Source organism: Aspergillus clavatus, genomic scaffold (genome assembly GCF_000002715.2).
Source record: "Aspergillus clavatus NRRL 1 1099423829805 genomic scaffold, whole genome shotgun sequence".
Taxonomy (NCBI): Eukaryota; Fungi; Ascomycota; class Eurotiomycetes; order Eurotiales; family Aspergillaceae; genus Aspergillus; species Aspergillus clavatus.
In genome coordinates this window covers 849,620-876,366 of record NW_001517094.1, presented here as the reverse complement: position 1 = coordinate 876,366, position 26,747 = coordinate 849,620, and the positions used below count along the sequence as shown (strand labels likewise).

Sequence of the window (26,747 nt, the reverse complement as noted above, 5' to 3'; positions counted from 1 at the left end):
GTAAGCCTGTAAGACTCGGGACCAATGGAGGACCACAGTTTGTCGGTACACGTCACGGCTCACGCAGCCCAGTGGGACTCTTCTGAAGTATTTTGGGATTGAATACATGGTAGATGACTATGTAGAAGTATATTTGCCGCCTAGAACTAATAATGATGATTCTAAGCATGAAGTAATTTAGATATTTTTCCATTATTTTCATGTTGGTCCTCGGTCGTCCCCAGGTCTCTGCGACAGACTTCTCATGACTACAGGGTCCTTTGTAGTGTTCAGTCCCATCAGGTAGAAAATTAGTGGAGGCAGCAGATGAATGACAATTGGATGATACAAGAGCGGTGTGGACTTATCATCTCAGTGATGGTATGCATTTTATTGCCTCTTATTGGCCACATTCTAATTTATATTCTATCTATATATTCATCTATCTACATATTCTATATATATATATCCATACTATATATCCATACTATATATGCCTTCCTGATCTCCCTCCTTGAAAACACATTGACCGACTCCATTCAATCAACCCAACAAACCCAATAAGAGCAACCTAGATAGGTCCGATCCCTAAGAAAGAACCTGAGACTTCTTCAACCACGTATGCGCCTCCTCATAAATCCTCTGCGCAACCTCCTCCCTCTTCCTCCGACTATTCCCCCCCTTCTTCCGTCCTGGCGACGCATGGGTAAACCCATGCGGACACCCCCTCGCCAACGTCCACTTATACCTGCCCACCTCAAAGTCCTCCTCCTGCTCCACCCCGACTCTCTCCTCCAACCCGGCCAACCCATGGATCATCTGCTGCGTCTCCAACCGGAGCATATCCCACTGCGCCCCAATCATATAGATCCACGGCGGCAGCTCATCCCTCCCCGCATACACCGGACTGAGCAGTGGATCCCTCCGATTCTGCCCGACACTCACATACCCCCAGTCCAGCCACCAGGAGGTCTTTTCCAGCGTATCCGCCGGACCCCCTTGGTACGGTCTCGAATCCAGCTTTTCGTTGGGTGGGTGGCTGAAATCCACGATGGGGTAGTAGATCACCGCCGCGTTGATCCGGCCTTTCAGACCGGGTAACTGCGAGGCAGACAGCGCGAGGTTGCCGCCGGCGCTGAACCCGCCGATGGCGATGCGCGAGTGGTCAATGGGGAGGGAGTCATCGGCGAGCACGCTCTTGGCTACCTCGGCAACGTCCCAGGTGGCTGTTGGGAAGGGATGGAGCGGCGCCTTGCGGTAGTTGAGGCTGACGACTAGCATTCCGGTGCGGTTGGCCCAGGCGCTGCAGAAGGGGTCGTCGATGGTGGCGTCGCCCAGCACGAAGCCGCCGCCGTGGATGTTCAGGTAGAGTGGGAGGAGTTGGCGCTGGGCGGAGTGGTAGGAGCGCGGGTAGAAGACGCGGGTTTCCAGGGTTGGACGGCAGGCGTAGCGCTTGGTGAGGGTTGGTTGGGTGCCCGGTTGAGGGGGTTTGACAAGGCGGAGGCAGAGGAAGTAGAGGGTGGCGAGGGATTTGAGCAGCCAGAGTTGGAGGAAACAGTTTAGGCGGTGGGGGAGGGATCGTCGCTCTTTGGGGAGAGGAGGGATGGGGATCTCCATCGCTATTTCGTCCTTGTCTGGATTCTCGATCATTGTGCTGGGCAGTGGTGGTGGTGAAAGGAAGAATCGAGGTGTTGGCGGAGCAGGGTCAGTCGGGCGAGGGCTGTCATGGGTGGATGAATCTGTTGGGATACAGCGAGGGTGACTAGTATGTGTTGGTCATAGCATCAGCACTACTTATCGTTCTGTTGAGCTTGTCGAGTTCTTTATTTTATGAACCCTAGGCCCACCGCACCAGGCCCTTCTCCCACCGGTCTCGATTCAGTCTCGCGAACAGGGATAGTCATAAAAGCTGAGGATGCATATAGGAACTAGCTATTAGAAGTATAGAATAGAGTACTACTGTAAGGTTAAATAGATACCTACTATGTATAATCTACAGAGTAGTACTTAGTGTCTTCTAGTATAATATAACAGTGCTAACTAGAGCTCTAAATTAGACTATAATCTAATAAAAACAAAGGAGTCTAATAGCTAATAGTAATAGACTTAACCCCTTAGAGACAGAGCGTTAGTACGTAGTATAGCCTTCCTGAATTGCGGAGGTGATAACTCTGGGCTACTTACGGCACTAAGGGCCATCTCAAGATAGAGCATGGTTCTGCCCATGCTTGCTGGGTGTTACCTGTTCCATGGAAGCTAATATTAGATAGATTATAAGCTGGTTGGGTGGAAATCAGTACATCCAGCCTGAGCGCCTGGTGGGTTCTTAGGAGCGAGCGGGCCGTTCCCGAGGATGGTGGTGCACTGGTGCTATATATATATATATATATAATCTAAAATTGCATGAGTAAGAGACGGCCCGGAATCTAATGTCTTGTAATTAAATTTCAATCAAGACTTGGTTTGCCCTTCCACGCATTGGAGAACCTTCCATGGTACCTATAGGATATAGATTCGGGAAGGGAGTGTCAGTGAGCAAAGCCAGATACCTAGCCTTGTCAAGACCATCCCGAATAGACAGCACACGAACCGACCGCGGGAGCACATCCCATAACGGCGTGATGGGGACGTGGCGACACTCATGAAAATGCATGAGATTACTCGGCCGCATATTGATGGTTTCCAGCACAGAGGAATCAGCCAATGACCCAAAGAACCGACCGAGGCTGCGGAAATTGCGCATTTTGATTGGTGTCTGGTTCCCCATGGAACAATTCCCATGCGATATTCAGCCCCCGTAGGATCGGTCGCGGCCTTCGGAGAGGGGGCGTAGAAGGCGCAGGGATTCATGAAATCATGGCCACGATGGGGCTCATGGTATGGGTTTGAATGGTGAGAACCACAGGCGATCATCAACTCGTGCAATCGGCCATGCAGAAGGTCTATGCTATGGCTATACCGTCCAGAGCGGAGATTACTGCGCTCTCCTCGCCCAAGAGCAGTATCACACGACGGATGAGATCGAGGCGTACAACTCCGAGACCCGGGGTTGGATGGGCTGCTATCTGCCTCAGCTCCGACGACCCTCCTATGCCGGCTATTGGCAGAAAATACGCAGACTGATATGTATTGGTCGTTCTAGAAGCACATCTGATGATTCTCAAGTCTTAGAACGCGATAGCACAAACTGCCGCAGGCTTCGTGGACACTCACTTGTGAATTTGATAATGTCTTAGCGCCGCAGTCGGCCCACTGAGACGGGTCTCATTGGCCCGTTACTACTTCTAGCATAAAGAAATGAATGGTGCCTTGGCTACTTACTGATTATGCCTAAGTAGGTAAGTATTGCATAATAGTCCCCCCTGTATGCGTACTTGACTCAGCCTACATACCAAAGGTACTCACCCTGACCCAGGTCAACTACATGATCTCAGGGCGGCACTGCTCACCTACTAAAATCAAAATGGTCATGTAGAAATAGATAGTTCGATAAGTAAATAAATACATACCAGGATAGGACCGTACCAAGGCACAGGAACTAGCACTGGCACTGGAACTGGAACGGGAACGACCGAATCCAGGGGATATATACCGAGTATACGGACGGGAGTACCTTACCCTGTTACCATACTATTACCAGGATGACCAGGCGCCGGTTCCGGAAAGCCAGCATTTTTGTAGGCTCAGCTGAGCATTGGGATTCTTCGTCAAAGTCTAGAGAGTAGAGTATGGAGAGGACCATGATCGCTGGAGAAGAGGTATGTCCGAAGCATGGACCTGGCCAGAATCGAATACATCCGCGGATCAATATTATGCAGGAAAGAACTCGCAGGGGATCAGATACATCAATTGCTAATAGAGTACGGAGTACCTGTACATAGACTAACTACTACTAGTTACTCTGTAGAGTGTAGTAGAGTACTAGAGTGTAGTAAAATGCTCCGGTTTCTATTCTTAGCCTACTCCCAGCGATATTAAAATGAATATTATTGCCTTCGACGAACTTCGACGACTTCTAGTGTCAACGGCCCCTGTCTGAGCCTCATGATGAAGTTGTCGTCTTGTTGAGCTTCTAGTTCTCCTAGTTCTCCTAGTCCAAGGACATACTAGTCTAGTCTACTACCCTCTGTACCCCCAGCTCTTAACTAAGACACATCCCACGTCATTATTCACTTCCACCACGCGTTGGAATTCCAACCGAAAAAAAAAAAAAAATGTCCCACTACTTGATTCTTCTTTGCTCGCTTCCATGATTCCATCATCAGGCAGATTCCACGGAGCACACCGGAGACTAACTAACTAACTCGATAGTCTATGCGCCGCCTGTCTTGCTTATGGATAATGACTGCACTATGGAGTAAAGTCAAGTACCTCCTCTGAATCCTCAGGCACCAACATTATCAGTCATATGGCGTTGGAACAGCTTCATCATTGGCGGGACTCGGGGAGGGAAGGGATTTTCTCATTACTCGAATACGGAGCATATTAATGGCGACGGAGGGAATGATCGCTTCTTCTTCTTCTTCTTATTCTTATTGATCAGGTCGAACTCTGTTTTCAGACACAGCCCTCTCGTCCCAGCTGTCCAAGGTCCAGTCCAAGACGAACGCTCCACTTGGGATGGAGACACAGGAAGAAAGTATCAACAGAAAAGAATCTCTAGTTTTGAAATAAGTAATAATAATAATAATAATAATAATAATAATAATAAATAAATAAATAAATAAATAAATCAGATCTCATCGTTTGTTCCTATTATTATTGGTATTATTACTATTCCTACTGTTGTTGGTCATCCTCTTCTTTTCTTCCTCATCCACATCCTCTCTCTCTCTCTCTCTCTCTTTCCAACTTCATCCTCAGGATCAGCATCCTCTCTGTCTTGGTTTCTTCTTCTTCTTCTTCTTCTTCTTCCAGTTAACATCCCCTCTGATCAATTCGGATGAACTACTACGTAGTCTCTCCAGTCCAAGAAAGAAAACTCTCTTGGATCCACTCACTCCTCTTCTGATCCTCTTCCTGCCGATCCATTCCCCCCCTACTCCTGTCACAAGAAGAATCGCTGGGGATTCCTTCACTCCCCATACTTCCACTTGCCTAATCCCAATCTTCTCTTTTCCTCGATTCACCTCTCTCTCTCTCTCTCTCATTCTTCGTTTCTTCCTTTCTGTCTAGATCATTGATCTTTTCCCTTTTCTTCTTTTGTATCACCTCTCTTCCTCAAATGATCGGCAAATAGTCATCAACGGATTCATTTTTACCTCCTCCCATCTCATCGCCTCGTTTCTCTCTAGTCTAGTTCGACTTCCCCCGCTGTTCTTACCCTCCGCTACGACAAAGAGGACAGAGACAACTTCCTACTGCCTACGATGTTGTCAGCTCCAGTGAGATCGGCGAGGCGGATATCCTCGCTCTTCTCTTTGGGATCCCACAAAGAGAGCCCTCCGACGCCGTCATCTCCAGTGTCCCCGAGCATACCGAAGCAATCTCCTGACCAATACCCGCAAGATGCCCAACAGCGTCCGGGAAGCAGCTCCCGCCCCGCGCGTTTAGTGTCAAACCCCATGTCCGAATATTCCGACGCTCGGAGCATCCGATCCTCAGCACCCATCGATCATCTTGACCTGGATGAACCGTTACCCCCGCCTCCGTCCCTGCTGGCCGTGAACCAGGATCTTGCGACCAGTGCCAATAGCGCCCCGGATGGTCGCCCACAGAGCAGAGGCCGGTCAGGAAGCAGACCCTCCAGTTCCGGCGGATTATTCGTCCCCGGCACTGCACCAGATTCGCGCCCAGGCACGCCCTCGAAACGTCGCAGTTGGATTCCCGGTCGAGCACGAGCCAGTTCAATCGATAATCGTCCGCAAAGTACCAGTACGCAAACTACGCAGATGCCCAGTGCCTGGATCGCTGGCTTAGACCAGAAGATTCTCTATGATATCGGGCCGTTGGTGCGAGGGGAACAGGTCGGTTTCTTAATCCTTTGCATCGTTCTGAACCAAAAAAAAAAAAGGAGAAAAAAAAAAAGAACGAAATTGGCTAATCCATCACCGACAATCATAGATCCCCGAACTGTGGAATGAAAGTGGCGACACCTTTGTCTATCTCTTCCCACAAAACACCGGGCGGTCGCCCTCCTTCAAAGTCCACTCCACCATCTTCGCGGAATCGCCATCCCTCACCTTCCTCGCTCGCGGTACCGATGCCAACAAACTCGACTCACAGACCCGTTCCATATCGCTGGGCAGTCCGACGACAGGGCCGGCGTCGCCACCCTTGACCCCACAGGATCAATACGCCGACCACGATAATGAGAGCACTGGCAGTAGGCGGATGGCTTTTGTGGAGGATGAGGGGCTGGAGGACGAGCAAGAACTGCATCTCTACCTACCGATTCCCCTGAATAGCGACGTCTCTAGCTCCGAGAATCGAACGTCGTCGGAGGATACCGAGACTCTCGTCCTGTTCCGCAACCTTTTCGCCTTCTTGCTCGGTCAGTCGTTGGTGGCCACCCCCCGATCTCCCACCCTTTTCTCCATCTTCATGGACGTTGCCAGCTTGCTATCTCGATTCGAATTCAGCAACTTTGACGGCACCAACTTCGGCGAGACGGCAACCAGCAGTTTCAGCAACTATTGCGATGAACTGCACCTGGCGGATGTCCGCAAGAGTCGGGAGAAGACCATCGAGGCCATCATCCTGGGAGAGCGCCTGCGGTTCTTCCCCCTGTATCTCGAAGGCTTTGTCCACGGAGTCGGCAAGCTGGACGAGTTGAAGCAACTCCGGAGTCCCAAATACACCCTCATCAGCCCCGTCACTCAGAAACGGATGGAACGCGGCTTCATCGATCTTGATACCCGACTCCGCATCCTGCATAGTAAACTGAACGAATTCGAATTTCCCTCGGTCTTCTCCGGCGTTGCCAATTCCACCACCTCCGCCGAGAGTAAGGTGGTGAAGTTCAAACTGTGGAAGGTCGCCTTCATGGAGTTCCGGCGGTTTACCATGCAGTACTATCGCACCAAGTACGGCTCCTGGCCCCCCAAGGCGCGGTCGAAGAAGAATCACTTCGAGGAGAGTGGACTCAATCGTCAGGTCCTGAAAGATCTGTACGACGACTTTGCCAATCTCTACGATATGCTGGTCGATCGAACGGCTCTCACCACCCGCACCGTCGACATGGCCGCGGACGGCGAAGTGTCAGCCGACCCGCATGAGACCATGACCCGGGCGCTGCGCCAGGTCCTAAGCGAGTACGACCGCGCCACACCGCCGGTCCAGCCACCCATCCCCTTCGATGTGCCGCAGTTCCCGTCGTTGGAGGCGCTACAGCTGAAGCCCGCGGATCCCAAGAAGGATGCCAAGCGCCGGGCCAAGAAGCTGAAAGACGCCGACATCAACGCCGTGCTGATGGGATCATATACCCGGGAGAGCATGCGACCCACTCCGTTCATTGAAGCCTTCATGCAATTCGAGCGGCGCAGTGCGCATGGCAAGAACCTCGAAGACCTGATCGATCACCGGTGTGGTCAGTGGATCTTCCTCTACTGCGTCATCCAGGCCCTTCCCCTGCTCGTCGTGGATGTTCAAGATGTCAAGTATACCGAGGGTGTGGAGTACCTCCTCTGCATCGCCCCTCGTGGCGGTGCCCCTTGGATTCATAACGATGGCAAGACCGCGCGCAGCTGGTTCGGTGTCGCTGGTGGAGCCGGCGTCGTCAGCTTACCGTCCGATGTCGTGGTCAACGGCGTCGAGGGCATCTACCGACGCAGTCACTGCTGGCAGGTCGCCGAGCAGTGGGCGGAGAAGGACGATATCCTGGGCCCCCCAACCATCGATGACCCGTACGACGATGAGTCCTCGCTTTCATCCCCGTACCCCGGCCAGCCATCATCTGGGGGCTCGTCGACTGAGCAACAGTTGCAGCAACCGATGTCGCTCATGGGACCTGGCGGGCTCACCCCACCGCCTGTGATTCCTCGCACGAGCTCACCTGCTGCCCGAGCACGTGCTGAGCATCGTCATTCCATCTACCCGGGTCTGGAAGCGCTCCCGTTACCAGCAGGAGTTGCGCCAGTGGATCCTCCTGCCAGACCGATCAGTCGATTTAACCCTAACATGAGCTTCGATGATATCTTGAAGCAGGTGCCGAATCAGAAGGCGAAGAAGTGATACCTCGGATAGTCTTCGTGTGTACAGAGTCTGGGAGAGTTCCTCCCTGTAATTCATTTTTTTAATTTCTTTCTTCTGTTTGTGTGTGTGTGTGTGTGACAGAGCATTATTGATTCACTCCATCTGATCTTGCATTACTACCCGTCATGTTGTTACCTGGCCATCACATCTTTCCTTTGCAGACCTCGTCTGCCATCATTTTCCTTCTTGCTCTTCCTTCTTTCCATTAATCATTCATGGGTGCACACATTTACAAGGACCCAATGGAGGGCCGGCGCATTATAAAAAAAACCATGGGAACAGCATCTCGGGGCCGGACACTGGTCATTGTGTCTTCTGCTTTTCATTTCTTTGGGTCCATTTTTCCAATTCCCTTGTTTTCCTACAAACCGGCTGGGGCAGACGGCCTACCTCGATGTCACTATAGCATGACCGGATAGAGATAATAGGTCCCAATAATGGACTGGCAATCGAAGACCGAGAGACTGTCGTTGGGGGGACGTGCCTTGTCTGTGGCCATAGTACTCAGGCAACAACACCTCCCATCTATCTTCCTTCTCCCTTCTTCCTTCTTCCATCTTCCATCTTCCATCTTCCATCTTCCATCTTCCATCTTCATAAACCACATCGATTATCATCCACAAGACCCTCGTTTCATCATCAATAGACCTTCCCTTGTCGCATAGAGTATCAGAGATGCTCGGACTCGATTGTAGATATTACCATGCTCTCCACGCCCTCGCCGTATCCCGCAAATCAGTCACAGGGAGTGACAGGGGACCCAAACCCATCTGTCGCACCGGCTATTTAACGATTGCTTGTTTCTTCATCAGAATCAACCCAAGTGAGCATTTCCCAGTCCAGACCGCGTGGCGGATGAGGTGTCTCACTCTGACAGCCGCCAGTGGCCGATCTGATTCGACCAGCATGCAGCTAAAGGGCCGCCGGCCGACTCTTAAACGATCGTCCTCGTATCGCGTTCTGCGGCTGAGCTCTTAAAGTCGTAAGTGTTTCCGACTAAAATTTTTTTTTCTCCAACCATTTGTTTTAACTACTCTGTTCAGCGGTTGTTGATACTGGGGTGTCTAGGTTTCTACTGTTTTTTCGTTGTTTTATCTGCAATATATCTAAGGGATAATATTTGGGGTGGAAACTGAACATGAGGAGATAATTGTTGATCATGTCCCGCTCACGCTCCAGCGTCGCTAGTGACAGCCACGATCGGCTAGAACCTCAGCTACTGCGCGCAGCGGAGCACGACGACGTCGAAACCCTGCGACAGACGGTCGCGCTGGCTCGCGAGAATGGCCAGCTCAGCGATAACTTCCTGCGCGTCGGGCTCATGCGCGCCTGCGAGCGCGGTTCCGTCGCTGCGACACAGTATCTCCTGAGTCAGGGTGCGAGAACCGACGTGGCCGGCCATCGGCTCTCGCCGCTGTTGCGCGCCGTCGAGCGTAACCACGTACGGATTGTACAGCTGCTTCTCGACTACGGCGCCTCGCCGGCCACGGCGGATAAGAAGGGCCGCACGGCGTTGATGACCGCCGCGTGGCGGAACCACTGGCACGTCCTGCAGCTGCTGATCGCGCGCGGGGCCGACGTCAACGCAAAGGATCTCCGGCGTAGGAATGTCCTGCACAACCTGGCGGCGGACAAGCAGTGCGACTGGGGGGAGGATGTGCTGGAACTGCTGCTGGGGACGGGGTGCGCGCTGAGCGGGGTCATGGGCCAGGACGAGCTGGGCCGCACGCCGCTGCACTGGGCCTGCGCGACGGGCAAGCTGCGCTTCGCGGAGCTGCTGCTGATGCCGCGCGCGCACGGCCCCGTTGCGGACGTGGACGCCGTCGAAGCGCGGGGCAAGACGGCGCTGCACATCGCCGCGGCGCATGACCGCGACGACATCGTGCAGCTGTTGCTGCGTCACGGCGCGGACATCGAGGCGCGCAGCGACGGCGGGTGGACCCCACTGCACAATGCCTGCGACCGGGGCTGCGTGGTGAACGTGCGGCTGCTGCTGCAGGCCGGGGCGCGTGTCAACGCGCAGCTGCTGAATGGGGTCACGCCGCTGCATCTGGCGGCGCAGGCGGGCCACCGCGACATTGTCGAGTGCCTGCTCGAGCGCCCGGAGATCAAGCGGCGCGTCCGCGACAATTTCGGCAGCACGCCGTTCCTGCGGGCGGCGCAATTCAAGCGCAAGGACATCGTGCTGCTGCTGGCGCCGTTCAACAACATCGAGGCTTTGTCGGCGGATGCCCGCGGCGCGTGCGAGGGCTTCGAGGCGACCGTGGTCGACTTTGGCAACTTCCACAACGAGAACCGGGTGAAGAAGACCTCCGTGTTTAACCTGCTGTACGGGCGCGACGCTGAGAATCCGCGCAAGCAGGCCTTCAGCACTGCCCCTGCGGACAGCAAGGCCACCGAATTCCGCTGGATCCACCTGCCAGCCAACAACATGGCCTGGGTCGAGGCGCTGCTGACCAAGTCGTTCATCGAGGAAGGGGCGCACGACGTGGAGGGGTTCAAGGGGCTGGAGAAGTCGTTCAATTACCAGCATCGCGGCCAGCGCACGCATTCCCACTTCATGCGCCCGCTCTGTCAGAGCACTCCTCGGGCGCGACATTTCCGCGATGAAGACCGCGCGAAGGACACGCCGAGGTCGGAGGTCGCCGAGCTGCCCACAATAGTTGTCAATGGACAACAGCGGGACACCAAATCGGCTGATGATTCCAAGTCCAAGAAGTCGAAGGCGTACGGGTACAAGCTTGAGCAAACGGACTCCTACTGTCAGGATGACGGGCTCAGCAGCTCCCAGGGCAAAAAGGGGAAGAGTACGCCCAAACGGACCACGGGGAAGGCCTCGAGCAAGACCGACACGAAGAACGGGAGTAAGAATCCCCACGACGAGAAGCACCGCGCCCCCTTGTCTTTGTGCAAAGACCACCCGCTCACACCCTCCTGCAACGTCTGTGTGTTCATGCCGTACTTGCATTTCGAGACCGCGGAGCGACGGCAGAAGATGCAGGAGGCGATCCAGCGGGCGGAGATGCTCAGTTTCCAGAGTCCGGGCATCTCCCGGTCATCGACCCGCGATGAGATGCTTATCAGCGCGCATCTTGCATCCTCAACGACCTCGCTGCACGTCCGACGCACGCTTGACCAGTTCTTCTACCCGAACATCGACACCCAGAGCCGCGATCAGGACCAGGTGATCTACCGTTACCAGACCAAGGGACAGGGGCGGGAGAGGTTCCGGTCGGACCCCAAGATCTTCATGGTGGACCAGCTGTGGATGTGGATCCTGGGGACCAACCTGATTGTCACCAGTTTCGCGCAGCGGTGGGAGCAGCCGAAGAATGATCCGCTCAACGTCCTGGACGGCATCATCGAGGACATCAACTCCAAGACCCGCGAGCCAGTGCGATCTATCTACGACCTGGCGATCATCATCACGAACCGCTGCTCGGGGGTCTTTGACCGGCACCGCATGGGGGACGAGGAGTACCAATTCCTAGACATGTTCGAGTCCTCGATCGGCATCGCCACGGACCGCGAGACGCTGCTCTTCACGATGTTCAACCGCGCGTCCGCGCAGGCGTCGGACTGGCTCAAGAACCACCGCAAGCTCAGCCGGTTTGCGCGCAACGCGCAACTGCAGGACGGCGCCCACCGGCCCAAGGAGTTCTGGTGGGAGGAGGACGAGAAGGACGAGGACGAGCAGCCGCTGTTCGTGGACAATCTGCTGGACATCGGACAGGAGACGGATCTACTCGCCGAGGCCAAGGACATTCGTGACGAGCTCAACATGATTCGCCACGTGCTGCAGCACCAGCAGCACGTGCTGGCCGACTTCCAGGAGGTGATCTGCGAGATCTACCAGGGCCAGCACCGCTCGCAGTACGAGGTCAAGAAGCGCTTCAAGGAGCAGCAGCGCACCATCGACATGCATCTCAAGGACATCGACCGCATGGACAAACAGGCGGAGCGCATCTACGACTCCATCACGGACCTGCTCGACTTGAAGCAGAAACACGCCAACGCCTTCGAGGCTCGCTTCGCGCGCGACCAAGCCGCGGGGACCACCCGCCAGGGAAAGACCATCATGGTCTTCACGGTCGTCACCATTATCTTCTTGCCGCTCTCGTTCATTGCCTCGCTCTTCACCATCAACCTGCAGGAGTTCCCGCGCGGGCCCGACGGCCAGGAGTTTCTGTCACTCTCGTACGTGGCCAAGTACATCTTTGGCATTGGCTTTGCCATTTCGATTCCTTTGATCTTTCTGGCGCTCTCCGTGGACGAGATCGGCGATGGGTGCCGCGAAGGCTTGAGGCATCTGCGCCGGTGGCTCTCGGACCGGCGACGGCGGCACCGGGAGGGAAACCACGACGATGACGGGCCGACGGTCGAAATGGAGAAAATCATCAGCATCACCACGACGCGTCGCAGTATAGAGGCGGAGTTTGCCGGGACTCTGTTGCCTGTGTCGACCAGGGGGACAGGACGCGCTTGATTCATACTATATGCAGGATACGGAGCATACGGACCGCTTAACGATTGACGAATAACGCACCTAAATATTCTACTTTAATCATTGCTTGTTTTCTTCGTTATTTACACTTTCCAACTTCCATGGATCTGTTATCTCAGTTAGCCAGCGTTGACTCGTTTGCACTACACATTTTTGATTCACATTGGCAATGCCAGTCTCTTTCCTCCTCACATGGACCCTTTCTATCCACGGGATTGTCATTATCGGCTCCAGATCCACAGATCCCTTATGACTCTTCACCTCATCTTTGTGGGTATCGGGATTCTATCCGCCACTTCCCGCTCGGGACGAGAACGGGACTATCTCATCTTCCTAGCTTTGACGGAAGCATCTATCGAATTTTACAAGCTCAGATGTCTTCTTCGCAAAGATCAAGACACCATCTTCGTACCCAATCGCGTATCTACTATGTCCTGTACAGACTCAAGATACAAGACCGGCCGAATTCTCCCGACCGAAGCCTGACACGTGCCTCGGAGGCAGCCGGAGGGCGTCGATCTGCCCTTGTGGATAAGCTTGCGTATCAGTACTCCATCCAGCCTTACGCAGTACAGTACAGAACGCACTCGCTCTCGGTGAGATGGAAGTCCGCCCGACAAATGGTTTCTTTGCCTCACTTCTTATCTTTGGCATTCCTTTCATAGTATCAGCTTCGGGATCCGAATCTTGCCGTTGGGTTTGGCTGAGGGGATGAGGTCATCATGTGTTCAGACCCGCCGGGCAACAATCCACAATCACTAAGTTGTGGTTGCTTGTTTAAATAGAGAGAGCGCCTAGGGAGACCTGCGCTGAGCTTTTACGATGCCGATTGGCCTTGACACGATCCGTTGGACTAGGCGTGGCTGGATTGACGCGCCAGAATGAGACCGAGAACGGCACTGTTGGACTCAGTCCTATACCTAGGGCGACGAAGGGTACCATGCACGCTTCGGAGCAACGGAGGAAGTATACATACTCACACACGAACACTAGCCACGCAAGCCGAGCATTCCACCGCCCTACCCGACTCGGAAACGGGAAAGGAGCGCGTCGTGATCCTGGGCTCGGGCTGGGGCGGCTATACGCTCTCGCGGCGGCTGTCGTCCAGCAAGTTCTCGCCGCTCATCATCTCGCCTCGCTCGTACTTTGTCTTCACGCCGCTGCTGACGGATGCGGCGGGCGGCTCGCTGGATTTCTCGAACATCGTGGAACCCGTGCGCGACCCCAGGGCGCACGTCGACTTCATCCAGGCCGCGGCGCGGGCGGTCGATCTCGTGAACAAGCGGATTCTCTGCGAGGCGACAGTTGTCAAGAGCGGTGTTACTGAGTCGCCGCGGACGGAGGAGGCGGCGGCTGAGAGCAGTAGTACTAACCAGTCCGAGGGTCAGAGTCAGAAAATGACTCGGTACCAGCCGGAGTCGGCGGCGCGCCGCTGGGAGGAAGGTGAGATGTTTGAGATCCCATACGACAAGCTGGTGGTGGCCGTGGGCGCGGTCAGCCGCACATTCGGCACGCCGGGCGTGCGCGAGAACGCCATGTTCTTCAAGGACATCGGGGACGCGCGGCGGGTGAAGCGGCGGGTGCGCGAGTGCTTCGAGCTGGCGGTGCTCCCGACGACGACGCGGGAGATGCGGGACCAGCTGCTGCATTTTGCGATCGTGGGCGCCGGGCCGACGGGCACGGAGCTGGCGGCGTCGCTGCGCGACTTCATCTACCGCGACATGATCACGTTGTACCCCCAACTACACGGGGTGCCGCGGATTACGCTATACGATGTGGCGCCGACGGTGCTGTCGATGTTCGACGAGACTCTGTCGCAGTATGCGATGGAGACGATGCAGAAGGAGGGGATCGCGATCAAGACCTCGCATCATGTGGAGAGTCTGCGCTGGGGGCCGCCTGGCGCGCAGCCGCCGTACGAGATGGATCCCAAGCGTTGTCTGACGCTCAAGACCAAGGAGGAGGGCGAGGTGGGCGTGGGCATGTGCGTCTGGGTGACGGGGAACGCGATGAACAAGTTTGTCCGGAACGCGCTGCAGGACGTCAAGGCTCTTCCTGCGTCGGCGGTGGTCAAGGACGCCGATACCAACACGAACCCCAGCAACAGCGACAGCAGCAATGCCTGGCACGTCAAAAAAGCCAAAAACGGCGCGCTGCTGGTCGACGGCCAGCTGCGCGTGCAACTCCAGAGCGACGACGGCCGCACCGCCGTGCTCCAGGACGTCTTTGCGCTCGGCGACAACTCCATGCCGGAGACCGGGGCGCCGCCTGCTACAGCGCAGGCAACGTTCCAGGAGGCCAAGTGGCTTGCCATGCATCTCAACCAGGGCGACCTACAGCAGTCGGGGCCGTTCTCATTCCGCAACCTGGGGACGCTGGCGTACCTCGGCAACGCGCGGGCGCTGATGCAGCTGCCGCACGAGAACGGGAAGCAGTCCAAGTACCTGCCGACGGGGCTGACAGGGCGCATGGCGTGGATCGTGTGGAATTCGGCGTACCTGACGATGAGCATCAGCTGGCGGAACCGGCTGCGGGTGGCGTTTCGGTGGTTGTTGAACAATGTGTTTGGGCGGGATGTATCTAGATATTGATGTAGTAGTAGCGGCCCTGGTAGAAGGAAATTGCATTGCCAATGTTATTCCATCGTCCATCCGACCAGCCGAGGTCAACTCGTGCCGTGAAGAACCTCTCCACTCGCTCTCCCCGCATTCTCCACAAAGTCAAATACATCCACTTGCCGAAGGGATTCCAGACAATCCGGACGAAACAGTCAATTGAATATCGACAAGCAGCAAGAAAAAAAAAATGAGCTACAAAGAAATCTCGCAGCGCAAGCTCGCCGAGCTGGACGCGCAAATCCCCGCGGAATGGCGCCTCCACCCCTCGCAGATCCCACCAGGCATGCTCTCGCCGGCTGAGTCCGTCACGAACGTGCAGCACGACCGCATCAGCGTGATGCACATCCCGCGCAGCTGCGGCCTGCTCAGCGCGCGCGAGCTCGCCCTCACCGAGACCCACGACGTGCGCAGCCTGCTGCACGCCCTCGCCACCCAGCAAACCACCGCCGAGGAAGTCACCACGGCGTTCAGCAAGCGCGCCGCCATCGCGCACCAGCTCACCCGCTGCCTCACGGAGCCGCTCTTCGCGCGCGCCCTCACGCGCGCGCGCCAACTCGACGCCCACCTCCAACGCACCGGCCAGCCGGTCGGTCCACTGCACGGCCTCCCCGTCTCCGTCAAGGACAGCTTCCACGTGCACGGGGTGGACGCGAGCATCGGGCTCGCGGCGCTGGCGCACCAGCCCTCGGCCGCCGACGCGCCCCTCGTCGCGCTCCTCACCTCACTCGGGGCCATCGTGCTCGCCAAGACCAACGTCCCGCAGACGCTCGGCGCGCTCGACTCGGCCAACAACCTCTTCGGCCGCACGCTCAACCCGCTCAACCGGCAGCTGACGGCGGGCGGGTCCTCGGGCGGCGAGGGCGTGCTCGTCGCCATGCGCGGCGTCATGGTCGGCTTCGGCACCGACATCGGCGGCAGCATCCGCGTGCCCGCGCTCTGCAACGGCGTCTATGGCTTCAAGCCCAGCGTCGGCCGCGTGCCGTACGGCGGCCAGGAGAGCGGCCAGCTCGCCGGCAAGGCGCGCATCGCGCTGCAGGCCGTCGCGGGGCCCTTGGCCCGCTCCGTCGCCGACCTCGGCGCCGTCCTGGAACACATCGTCCCGCGCGCCGAGCTGTTCGGCGAGGACTGCATCCCGGGCTTCTGGGGGCCGTTCCCGCGTCCGGCTCCAATTTCCTCCTTCTCCTCCTGTCCCACTACGGGAGTGGGACAGGGACAGGGACAGGCGGGTAAGTTGCGGGTGGGCGTGCTCCGCTCCGACGGGCTGGTGGAGCCGCTGCCGCCGATCGCGCGCGTGCTCGACGAGGTGGCGGCGGTGCTGCGGCGCACGCCGGGCGTCGAGGTGGTCGAGGTGCCGGTGCCTGCGGCGCTTTCGAAATGCCAGGGCGTGGCGGGCCGCCTGATGGGGGTGGACGACGGGGGCCCGATGGTGGATCTGCTGACGGCGACGGACGAGCCGCTGATCCCGTGGCTGCGCGGGCGCATGCGGCTGGCGCGCGGGCGCGCGCTGAGCATCGAGCAGCTGGCGGGGCTGCAGGCGCAGCGGACGGCGCTGGAGCGGGAGATGCTGGGGATGTGGACGGGGGGTGAGGGGTCGGGGGCGGGGGCGGAGCGGGTGCTGGATGCGATCATGTTGCCTGCGGCGCCGCATCCGGTGCCGGAGCTGGATCGGTGGAATGCGGTCGGGTATGCGTCGAGTTTCGTGCTGCTGGATTATCCGGCCGGGGTGATTCCGGTGCGGAAGTTTGGGGAGCGGGATTTGGAGCTGGGCGTGGAGATGGCGGCGCCGGTGCGCGGGAGCTGGGATAAGGCGAATCGTGCGCTGTGTACGGTTCCCTTCCTTTTTTTTTATTTTTTTTTCCCCCTTTACTCCCGTCTATGTGTAGACTTGCTAACTGGTGGGTAGGGACCGAGAAAACCGTGGACCGCCGGGTGTATCTGGACTCGCCGCTGGGCATCCAGGTGGTGACGCCCAAGCAGCACGACTACGACCTCTTCCGGGCTATGGAGATCATCGACCGGGCGGTGCGCGCGGAGGGGACCTGGGAGCCCAGTGCTAGATTATAGATATTCTCCCGAAAAAAAAAGCTCTGTCCATATGTCATGACCGTCTTCTATTAGGGTATCGTATCTATCTACCATCCACCACACACCAAAGATTTTCATAATTTGCCCTTCAAGAGAGCGCCCCCATCTGTCACGATCACCGCGCCGTTCAGATGACTCGCCGCCCGGCTGGACAGGAAGACCACCAGGCCGGCGATATCTTCTGGCCGCCCCAGTCGGCGGTTGGGCGAGTGCTCCTCCAGCTGCTTGAGGCCGCCCCGGGCCTCGATCAGCCCGTTGGCCATCTTGGACGGGTAGACACCCGGGGCGATGGCGTTGCACAGGATGCCGCGCGGGCCCAGCTCGACGGCCAGGTTCTTGGCCAGATGGATGACGGCGGCCTTGGAGGCCGAGTAGGCGGGGGTGCCATTGTTGCCCACGGCGCCGACCCCAATGCCAGCGACGGAGCCGGTGACGATAACGCGCGAGGGGGCGTCACGGGTGGCCTTAGCCGTGAGCAGGGGGGCGAATCTTTTTTTTTCCCCCCAATCAATCATCAATAAACCGCCCTTGTAAGAATGGACACCACTGTACTGTCCCACTCACTTCTGCACCACGTAAAACACACTCTTCACGTTCAGATCCATGACCTTGGCAAAGGCCGGCTCCGGATACTTCTCGAAGCGCTCGCCCCAGGATGCGCCGGCGTTGGCGAAGAGGATGTCAACGTGGTCGGTGGTCTTCTGGACCTCGGCGACCAGGCGGTCCAGGTCGTCCATGCTCGCGTTGTCGGCGGGGACGGCAATGGCGACAGCACCGGGGCGTTTGTTGGGGAGGGCATTCAGGGCGGCGACGGCTTCCTCGCAGGCTTTGGCTTTCCGGGAGGTGATGTAGACCTTGGAACAGCCTGCCTGGAGGAGACTGCGATCAGTTCGTTAGCCGGTTGTTCGTGACTCGTGGGGGAGAGGAGACATAGTAGACATACCCGCTGGCAGCGTGGAGACCGAGACCCCGCGACCCCCCAGTGACCACGGCGACTTTGCCATCGAGGGAGAAGATGGAGCCAAAGTCTTGGAGCCGGACTTGCTCTTCGGCGGACATTGTGTGTTTTTTTTTCTCTTTCTTTTCTCGGAGAGTTGGTGATTGATTTGGGGGGGTTGTTCATGATGATAGACCGGATGGACTTTATATAGTGGCTGTTCTGGTTAGCTTTCCCCACGTTTGAACCGACTGGGGCCGAGGTTCGGCAGGTTTGATGATCGTATCGAATTGTTCGATCTTGGAGGTTGACGAGCATAAGTCATCATGAGGTTGATAGTGATGATAGGAACTGTCAGAATATCGCGAATGATGAGGAGATTCGATGAAGTGAAGTGAAAGAGATGCGATGAGTCTGGGTGCCTAGATGCCTGGATACCTGGATGCCTGGGTCATCAGTGTAGCCTCAGGCTGCACCTCCATATATCCATCGATGATCCATCTCTCGATCCTCTCGATCCTCTCCTCAACTAACCAATCCTCCATCCATCGGTCTTCCTACCAATGATGCAACACTGACAAGCACCGCATCCAATCAGTAAGCCCAAAGCGCCCATAATCTGCTCATTTGTGCTCAGGATCCCAAGGTCCTCTCACGTCAATTGCCTCAAACCCGCTCATCGGCAGCATGGGGACCTTTGCAGTCAATCCAGTCATAGATAGATAGATAGTAGCATTAGCCCCCATCTCTCACTCCTTATTCCTCATCTCTCTATCTCTCTTCTCTTCTCTTCTCTTCTCTTCTAATTCTCTATCCAGTCAACCCGGAAACAGCAAGCTATCATGGCCACCAAGTACACCCTCCCACCGCTTCCCTACGCCTACGAGGTCTGTCTCTTCTCTCTCTCTCCCTCTATCACCAGCACCATCACCAACTAACAAAACCCAGGCCCTCGAACCCATCATCTCCAAACAGATCATGGAACTCCACCACCAAAAACACCACCAAACCTACATCACGAACCTCAACGCCGCGCTCGCCGCGCAGACCACCGCCCTGCAGGCCAACGACGTCCCGCAGCTCATCGCCCTGCAGCAGAAGATCAAGTTCAACGGCGGCGGCCACATCAACCACTCGCTCTTCTGGAAGAACCTCGCGCCGCCCGGCGACCCGCAGACGCGCCTCGACGCCGCCGCGCCCGCCCTCAAGGCCGCCATCGAGCAGCGCTGGGGCTCCGTGCAGGGCTTCACCGAGGCGTTCGGCGCTACCCTGCTGGCCATCCAGGGTAGTGGCTGGGGGTGGTTGGTGAGTAGCGGGCCGCGGGGGAAGTTGGACATCACCACGACCAAGGACCAGGATCCGGTGACGGGGGCTACGCCGGTGTTTGGGGTGGATATGTGGGAGCATGCGTACTATCTGCAGGTAAGTTTTTTTTTTTTATTTCCCCTTGGGTGTTGATGGGACTGGAGATTGGGGAGGGGCGCATGGCTAATCATGAGGGATGGATGGATAGTACTATAACAACAAGGCCGCCTACGTCGAGGGCATCTGGAAGATCATCAACTGGGCCACCGCCGAGGAACGATACAAGAATGGCGTCGAGGGACCGTCGATCCTCAAGTTGTAGCCGTAGCTGTAGCTGTAGCTGCTCTTGCTATGAATCTGAATATGAATATGAAGTACGATGATCAATATGCAAAGAATAACCCCATCCCTAACTCCCACACAAACAACTTCACACCTCTCAATCATACCCAACCACCCCCATCCCCATCCCCATCCCCATTCGCAACATCATCCTTCCCTCTGCCACCACCGTCACCGTCCGCCCCACAATCCCCTTCTCCGAGACCCCCAGATCCAGCTTCTCGGGCAACTCAAATGCCATCTCCGATTCGATCGCTGTCATGCCCTGCTTCCGCGAGTAAGACGGCCGGAGCCGGAATTGATGGAGAGGCGGCGCAGTCAGTGCAGAAGTAAGATCGCCATGGCGTCTGCCATTCATCATTCAGCAATCCGTCGGGCAGGAGTAGAAGAAGAAGAAGACCTACTCGATTCGGAGGTCGATGCTCTCGCAATCATGGAATGCGGCCCGAGTCAATGGATCCTCGATGCGGAAGATGGCGGTTGTACGGTCGCCCTCGTAGAAGAAGAGCGTGTAAGGGTTTATGTTCATATTCAGGTTCATGTGGTTGGTGGTGGAAGCGGAGGGAAACATGACTGCGATGCGGCCGCCGGAGCTGGGGCGGGAGGAATTGCCACACATGATGATAGATAGGTGATAGAGAGAGAGAGAGAGAGGGATTATTGACATATATACATCCATCTGCTGTCTCCAGGAGAGAGAAACTATTTATACCCGGAATGAGCAGGATTGAGCGAATATCAGTCCCCAAGGTTGCTCAAATGTGCTCATGTGGGTCGGGGAGGAATGTCATTCATCATAGGCAGAGACTCCTGGGGCATAATTATTATAGGGATATGAATGGATAGATAGAGAGGCAGATATATAGATAGATAGATATTGATAAATATATAAAAATACTGCCTATCCTCCCTCTCACGTATAGCTCAGACCGATGAGCAGATCGATGAGCAGATCTAGGAATGATGAACCCGGATGGGATGCGCTTCAGTGTTGAACACAAACTGGTTGCCGTCTCCCCGTTGGACTTGCCATGCATCCTCTGCTGCCATTAGCTCTGAAGGGATGCTAGGAACCCTCCCCCCCCCCCCAAAGAGACATACCTTCGGAGTGCGTCAGATACGCATACTTCAACACCTCCGCAAACAGGAAGCTCTCCTGGTTATCGTAGCGACCCCCTCCGTTCTCTGCGTTGACATTGGTCAGGCCAGCGTATCCAGAGCCCGTGCGGCACGTCTTGTTGATCGCCACAAATGCCGTCCACACCCAGTCGCGGTACTACAGGAATCAGCAGGGGGGAAAACCTCCTCTCGATCAGGAATCCAAAGGACCAACCTCGCTCCGGCCAGTCACGCGCCACGCATAGTAGAAGCTCTCGATCACCTCCGGTCGCAGAATGTACGCACCATTCTGGACATAGAAGCCGGCGCGCTCATACAACTCCTTCTGGTCGGCCGGGACCGAGTTTGCATCCCAGCCGAAACTCTCGGGGCCGATCCCCGTCAGCGTTTGGCTGTACGTTTCATGGCAAGCATCGACCAGCGCCAACCCAAAGTCGATCAAGTCGCGGCGGTCCAGCACCGTCCCGCCCAGCAAGAAGTTCCCGCCGTCGAAACAGGCCAGGTGCTGCGAGCTGAGTCCGTAGCGACCGCCGTCGTAGGTCGCCAGGAAGGTTAGATCCGGGCGAGACGCCGGGTGAGAGGCGAGATGTTCGATGCTCGACTCCGCGGCGGCCACCCAGCGGTCTCTGTAAAGTGCAAACCGCGTGGGATCGTACACGTACATCTTGATCAGATACTCATAGTAAGAGTCGTCGCCACCGTTCCAGCTGACGTGACCGTCGGTGAACTGGCCGGTCTTGATGTCGATGTTGCTCCCGATGAGGCCCGGGAACGGTTCAGCCGAGCTGGGCTGCGGGTGCAGCAGATAGGATTCGGCCTTTTGGCTGAGTTGCGCATACTCGGGGTCTCCCGTCAGATCGGACAGGCGGGTCCATTCCAGAACCAGTGTGCCGGTCACCGCCAGGCCGTTGGTTTTGGCGCCGTCGTGGCCATGAGAGGTGATGTTGATGTTGTTGTACGGCACGCCCGACGGAGTATCAAAGGCGAATTTGAGAATGTCACCGAGGTTCTTCGACTGCTTCAGGAGGATGTCCACTTTGGAAGTATCCTTGACGAGGTCGGCGGCGGGGCCTTTGAGCAGGTCGTAGCCGGACAGCATGCCCCCGAGATAGCGGATGGTCGTTTCAAACAGACTGACGGTATCCGAGGTCTTGGAATAGTCGATGGTGGCGATGTGATCGAGGATCTCATGGACAATGGTCGCGTTCCGCATCACAATGGCCGTGGACAGGGCGTCAACGGCCGATGCGCCCCAGCCGTTTCTACGATCTCTGGTCAGACAGACATCCCATGTTCCGTTCGACATAAAAGCTCGACAGGGTCATACCTGGAATTGCCGTAGCCATTGGAGATGGGGTGCAGCTCGTCGTGAGGAAAGGCATATTTCTTGTAGCCATCCCAGGCATGCGAAAAGGCCTCTTTGACGGCGGCTGCACGAGACGACGCTCTGTCATCCTGCAACACCGGCTGCTCGGCTTGCGGCAAGGCCAAGGAGGAGCCTGCGAGGGCCCAAGCGAGGGACAGCGAGGGCAGATGCATGATGATGATGATGATGATCCAGGCCGACGGGATAACTTCAGGGGCAACAACAATGGAAAAAAAAGAAAGAAAAAAGAAAGAAAGATAAAACGAATGACAGGCTGGGCGAGCAGGCGAGATTTATGTTTTTAAAAGAGTGAAGAAAGTGGAATCAATCAATCATTCTGGATGAAAGCGAGGAATGAGAGAGAGGAAAGAGGGGGGAGGAAAGGGAGGGGAGTCGCGTGTTGAGGGAGAGTGACGAGCAAACCGGAGGTGCATGATGCATCTTATTATTTATGATGATGATGATGAATCTGGAGATGATGATCATCACCTTCATTTGATCATTCAACTATCATTAATTGATTCATTAGTGTTGGACTGTTGGAGGGCGATCAAAGCTCGGAGATATACATCGTTAGTTGGTGATAGTGGGAGTCTTGATCGATCGACTAACTATAGAGTATAGACTAACAGTAGTAGTGTTAGTCTCTGGGTCTCTCGTCATCTTCAAAGACCTCATGTCCTGGTACACCACAGATATCCCGATCGCTTTTGAATCCGACTATTCTATATTCTATCTATAGTCTGTCTACCTATCTTGAAATGTTGACATGTTTCTGATGCAGGGGAACTCCAGGTACCAGGTACCGTATCATATCATATCATATCATATCATCCATACCGTTACTGTTTCAGTATGTATTGGGCAGTACCAGTCATACCTGTATATACATCCATGTATCCCATAGGTATCCTATATCTATCTATCTATATATCTCCCCCAACATAACCAGATCGATGGATAGTCACCGGTTACACTCCCAGTTCTGTTATAATCTTCTTATGTTCTCAATCCTAATCCTCTTATAATCCTGGAAGGTCATTGTGATTCATCAGCTGGTCCGATCACTACTGACTCGCAGCTGACCGTCTCTCCCAGATGACTCTCCGTAATCGGCTCATTGATACTGCCTCAACATTACAGAGTATAGACTCTCTCTCTCTCTCTCTCTCTCTCTCTCTCTCTCTCTCTAGACAACACTCTATAGACACAGATCCAGACACAGACCCTCGTAGAATATCATCTTCCACTCTTATACCCTAGAAATATCTACTACCCTCTGTGTTGTTCACACCAACGCAGCTCTGCAGCGCTCAAGCGGGTTCCCAATGCGGGGCACCCGAATCCGCCCAAAAGAATATTTCTTTCTTGCGATGATTCACAGCCTCCAGTATTCTCTCTCAACCATCTTCATCTTCCCTCCTTCTCTCTTCCCTCATCCCAGGGATTGGGATTCATCTTTCATCTTTCATCCATCCATCATCATCATCATCGAATTAGATCTAACTCTTGTATCAACCTCCCAACTCTCACACTCTCACACTCTCACCATGGCCACTCCCTTCCTCGTCTCCCTCAACCCCTCCTCTCCCTCCGGCCTCCCTCTCGCCCAGATCGCCTACTTCGGTCGCGTCCTCATCAAAGTCTCCTCTCTCGCTCAGGCTGAGGAATTCCTGCGTCAGAACTTTCGTCTTCTCGATGTCTACGTCGATGCCACCGAGATCGCTTCCGCCGGCGACATTGTCGATATCCTCAATGCCGGTGCCGCCAAAGTCTTCGTGTCCCTCGACCAATTGACCACCCTCTCCCAAGAGCAATCCGTTCCCTCGTCACGGCTCGTCGTCTACACCTCATCGGACAGTCAAGTCAACGCCTTCAAGACCTGGGTGGGTGAGGATGCCGAGAGAAAGGATGCGGGTGTTTGCACCGATTCCTCCGCCGTCAAGGCCCTGGCCGACAAGCTGAGCTTGGACCTGGAGGCTCAGAACCTCTACCGCACCTACTCCAACAACACCACAGCAGTCACCGAAGAGGCGCTGAAGGAAACATTGAAGCACGGTGCCGTCAGCATCGTCACCTCCGACGCCCTGACCCTCGATCACAAGAACCCCGACGGCAAGATCCCCGCCGCCGCTCTCGTGGCCGCCCGCGCGGTTGCCGACCAGAGCAACGGACTATACGCGACCTCGGTGACGGATGAGCGCGGTACATGTCTGGGCCTCGTCTGGAGCAGCGACGAGAGCATCGCCGAGGCTCTGCGCACCGGAACCGGCGTCTACCAGAGCCGCAAGCGCGGCCTGTGGTACAAGGGCCAGTCCAGCGGCGACGTGCAGCAGCTGGTTCGTCTGGGTTTCGACTGCGACAGCGATTGCCTGGTCTTTGTCGTGCGACAGATCGGCCGCGGCTTCTGCCACCTGGGCACCGCCAGCTGCTTCGGTCCTTACAACGGTCTCTCGCGTCTGCAGAAGACCCTGCAGGCCCGCAAGGCCGACGCCCCCGCCGGCTCCTACACTGCCCGCCTGTTCAACGAGCCCAAGCTGGCGCAGGCGAAGATCATGGAGGAGGCCGACGAGCTGTGCCGCGCGACCACCAAGGAGGACATCGCCTTTGAGGCCGCCGATCTGCTCTACTTTGCGCTGACCCGCTGCGTCGCGGCCGGCGTCAGCCTGGAAGACATCGAGCGGAACCTGGATCTGAAGAGCTTGAAGGTGAAGCGAAGAAAGGGCGATGCCAAGGGCCCCTGGGCCGAAAAGGCCGGTCTAGCCCCCGCCGAGCAAGCGAAACCCGCGGCCCCGACGGAGACCGCGAAGAGCCAGCCCGTCGCGGCGGTTCCGGATGACTCTCGCATGGAGATGACCCGCGTGTTCACCGCCTCCACGCCCGTTGACGTCGTCAAGGATTACCTGAAGCGTCCCTCGCAAAAGTCCAACGACGCCATCGTGGGTCTCGTCCGCCCCATCATCCAGGACGTCCGCGAGGGCGGCGACGCCGCCGTGCTCAAGTACACCCACAAGTTCGAAAAGGCCACCTCGCTGACCTCCCCCGTGATCCGCGCTCCTTTCCCGCCGGAGCTCATGCAGCTGTCGCCCGAGACCCGCGACGCGATCGATGTCAGCTTGGCCAACATCGAGAAGTTCCACGCCGCCCAGCAAGACAGCACCGCGGTCCTCCAGGTCGAGACCATGCCCGGTGTCGTCTGCTCGCGGTTCTCCCGTCCCATTGAGCGGGTCGGTCTCTACATCCCCGGCGGCACCGCCGTGCTGCCCTCCACTGCCATGATGCTGGGTGTCCCCGCCAGGGTGGCGGGCTGCCAGAAGATCGTCTTTGCCTCCCCGCCCCGTGCCGACGGCAGCATCTCCCCCGAGATCGTCTACGTCGCCCACCAGGTCGGCGCGGAGAGCATTGTTCTTGCCGGAGGTGCCCAGGCAGTGGCCGCCATGGCGTACGGCACGGAGAGCGTCAGCAAGGTGGACAAGATCCTGGGTCCCGGCAACCAGTTTGTCACGGCGGCCAAGATGCTGGTCGCCAACGACACCTCAGCCGGTGTCAGCATCGACATGCCGGCGGGCCCCAGTGAGGTGCTGGTGATCGCGGACCGGGACGCCAACCCGGCCTTTGTGGCATCGGATCTGCTGAGCCAGGCCGAGCACGGCGTCGACTCGCAGGTGATCCTCATCGCGATCGATCTGGACGAGAAGCAGCTCCAGGCGATCGAGGACGAGGTGGACGCGCAGGCGCGGGCCCTGCCCCGGATGGACATTGTACGCGGCTCCCTGGCGCACTCGGTCACCTTTGTGGTGCGGGACCTGGACGAGGCGATGGCGCTGAGCAACGATTACGCCCCCGAGCATCTGATCCTGCAGGTGCAGAACGCCGAGGCGGTGGTAGAGAAGGTGCAGAACGCCGGCAGTGTGTTTATCGGCCAGTGGACCCCGGAGAGTGTGGGTGATTACTCTGCGGGTGTCAACCACTCTTTGCGTAAGTTCCTCGTCTTTCATCGGGATCCTCATACGGCTTGTCCAGTATAGCTAACATGTCGCAGCAACCTACGGCTACGCCAAGCAGTACTCCGGAGTCAACCTAAGCTCGTTCCTCAAGCACATCACCAGCTCGAACCTGACGGCGGAGGGCCTGCTGGGCCTGTCTCGCACGGTGGAGCAATTGGCGGCTGTGGAGGGACTGGATGCGCACAAGCGTGCTGTGAGCATCAGAGTGGCGGCGATGAAGCAGAACCCGCGTAACTAGAGCTGGAGCTGGGACTGGGACTGCATGACTTTTTTTTTTTTTGACTTTTTGCCA

The 26,747-nt window shown here is 56.5% G+C and overlaps 10 protein-coding genes across 10 annotated transcripts, besides 25 other annotated features; 6 read left to right on the top strand and 4 right to left on the bottom strand.

The window, feature by feature from the left end:
* Nucleotides 1-396: 396 nt before the first annotated feature.
* Nucleotides 397-474: a microsatellite.
* Nucleotides 406-448: a microsatellite.
* Nucleotides 443-474: a microsatellite.
* A 93-nt stretch (nt 475-567) lies between these two features.
* On the bottom strand, nt 568-1,629 carry ACLA_020950 (alpha/beta hydrolase fold protein; the record flags this gene model as incomplete). Its single annotated transcript, XM_001268812.1, has 1 exon — nt 568-1,629. One exon carries the CDS (start codon nt 1,627-1,629, stop codon nt 568-570), a length of 1,062 nt encoding a protein of 353 aa, XP_001268813.1.
* A 721-nt stretch (nt 1,630-2,350) lies between these two features.
* Nucleotides 2,351-2,370: a microsatellite.
* A 2,119-nt stretch (nt 2,371-4,489) lies between these two features.
* Nucleotides 4,490-4,513: a microsatellite.
* A 135-nt stretch (nt 4,514-4,648) lies between these two features.
* Nucleotides 4,649-4,690: a microsatellite.
* Nucleotides 4,650-4,690: a microsatellite.
* Nucleotides 4,687-4,712: a microsatellite.
* Nucleotides 4,692-4,712: a microsatellite.
* A 90-nt stretch (nt 4,713-4,802) lies between these two features.
* Nucleotides 4,803-4,827: a microsatellite.
* Nucleotides 4,828-4,866: 39 nt separating this feature from the next.
* Nucleotides 4,867-4,893: a microsatellite.
* Nucleotides 4,868-4,893: a microsatellite.
* A 455-nt stretch (nt 4,894-5,348) lies between these two features.
* Nucleotides 5,349-8,151, top strand: ACLA_020940 (uncharacterized protein; the record flags this gene model as incomplete). Its single annotated transcript, XM_001268811.1, has 2 exons — nt 5,349-5,930; nt 6,043-8,151. The coding sequence occupies 2 exons, from the start codon at nt 5,349-5,351 to the stop codon at nt 8,149-8,151; spliced, it is 2,691 nt and encodes an 896-aa protein (XP_001268812.1).
* Nucleotides 5,980-6,009: a microsatellite.
* Nucleotides 8,152-8,700: 549 nt separating the features above from the next.
* Nucleotides 8,701-8,768: a microsatellite.
* Nucleotides 8,769-9,331: 563 nt separating this feature from the next.
* ACLA_020930 (ankyrin repeat protein) lies at nt 9,332-12,658 on the top strand (the record flags this gene model as incomplete). The annotated part of the gene is made up of 1 exon (XM_001268810.1): nt 9,332-12,658. One exon carries the CDS (start codon nt 9,332-9,334, stop codon nt 12,656-12,658), a length of 3,327 nt encoding a protein of 1,108 aa, XP_001268811.1.
* Nucleotides 12,659-13,557: 899 nt separating this feature from the next.
* On the top strand, nt 13,558-15,267 carry ACLA_020920 (putative pyridine nucleotide-disulfide oxidoreductase; the record flags this gene model as incomplete). Its single annotated transcript, XM_001268809.1, has 1 exon — nt 13,558-15,267. One exon carries the CDS (start codon nt 13,558-13,560, stop codon nt 15,265-15,267), a length of 1,710 nt encoding a protein of 569 aa, XP_001268810.1.
* A 214-nt stretch (nt 15,268-15,481) lies between these two features.
* Nucleotides 15,482-17,358, top strand: ACLA_020910 (putative general amidase; the record flags this gene model as incomplete). The annotated part of the gene is made up of 2 exons (XM_001268808.1): nt 15,482-17,117; nt 17,198-17,358. 2 exons carry the CDS (start codon nt 15,482-15,484, stop codon nt 17,356-17,358), a joined length of 1,797 nt encoding a protein of 598 aa, XP_001268809.1.
* A 95-nt stretch (nt 17,359-17,453) lies between these two features.
* On the bottom strand, nt 17,454-18,438 carry ACLA_020900 (oxidoreductase, short-chain dehydrogenase/reductase family; the record flags this gene model as incomplete). Its single annotated transcript, XM_001268807.1, has 3 exons — nt 17,454-17,868; nt 17,944-18,258; nt 18,323-18,438. The coding sequence occupies 3 exons, from the start codon at nt 18,436-18,438 to the stop codon at nt 17,454-17,456; spliced, it is 846 nt and encodes a 281-aa protein (XP_001268808.1).
* A 654-nt stretch (nt 18,439-19,092) lies between these two features.
* Nucleotides 19,093-19,120: a microsatellite.
* Nucleotides 19,094-19,120: a microsatellite.
* A 38-nt stretch (nt 19,121-19,158) lies between these two features.
* Nucleotides 19,159-19,943, top strand: ACLA_020890 (superoxide dismutase; the record flags this gene model as incomplete). The annotated part of the gene is made up of 3 exons (XM_001268806.1): nt 19,159-19,203; nt 19,265-19,738; nt 19,830-19,943. 3 exons carry the CDS (start codon nt 19,159-19,161, stop codon nt 19,941-19,943), a joined length of 633 nt encoding a protein of 210 aa, XP_001268807.1.
* Nucleotides 19,944-20,060: 117 nt separating this feature from the next.
* Nucleotides 20,061-20,582, bottom strand: ACLA_020880 (uncharacterized protein; the record flags this gene model as incomplete). The annotated part of the gene is made up of 2 exons (XM_001268805.1): nt 20,061-20,310; nt 20,368-20,582. 2 exons carry the CDS (start codon nt 20,580-20,582, stop codon nt 20,061-20,063), a joined length of 465 nt encoding a protein of 154 aa, XP_001268806.1.
* Nucleotides 20,075-20,101: a microsatellite.
* A 219-nt stretch (nt 20,583-20,801) lies between the features above and the next one.
* Nucleotides 20,802-20,840: a microsatellite.
* A 49-nt stretch (nt 20,841-20,889) lies between these two features.
* Nucleotides 20,890-20,918: a microsatellite.
* On the bottom strand, nt 20,918-22,621 carry ACLA_020870 (glycoside hydrolase family 47 protein; the record flags this gene model as incomplete). Its single annotated transcript, XM_001268804.1, has 4 exons — nt 20,918-21,018; nt 21,065-21,239; nt 21,297-22,344; nt 22,410-22,621. The coding sequence occupies 4 exons, from the start codon at nt 22,619-22,621 to the stop codon at nt 20,918-20,920; spliced, it is 1,536 nt and encodes a 511-aa protein (XP_001268805.1).
* Nucleotides 22,620-22,639: a microsatellite.
* Nucleotides 22,640-22,678: 39 nt separating this feature from the next.
* Nucleotides 22,679-22,706: a microsatellite.
* A 545-nt stretch (nt 22,707-23,251) lies between these two features.
* Nucleotides 23,252-23,282: a microsatellite.
* Nucleotides 23,258-23,282: a microsatellite.
* Nucleotides 23,283-23,599: 317 nt separating this feature from the next.
* Nucleotides 23,600-23,639: a microsatellite.
* Nucleotides 23,601-23,639: a microsatellite.
* A 359-nt stretch (nt 23,640-23,998) lies between these two features.
* Nucleotides 23,999-26,693, top strand: ACLA_020860 (histidine biosynthesis protein HIS4; the record flags this gene model as incomplete). Its single annotated transcript, XM_001268803.1, has 2 exons — nt 23,999-26,426; nt 26,491-26,693. The coding sequence occupies 2 exons, from the start codon at nt 23,999-24,001 to the stop codon at nt 26,691-26,693; spliced, it is 2,631 nt and encodes an 876-aa protein (XP_001268804.1).
* Nucleotides 26,694-26,747: the final 54 nt, after the last annotated feature.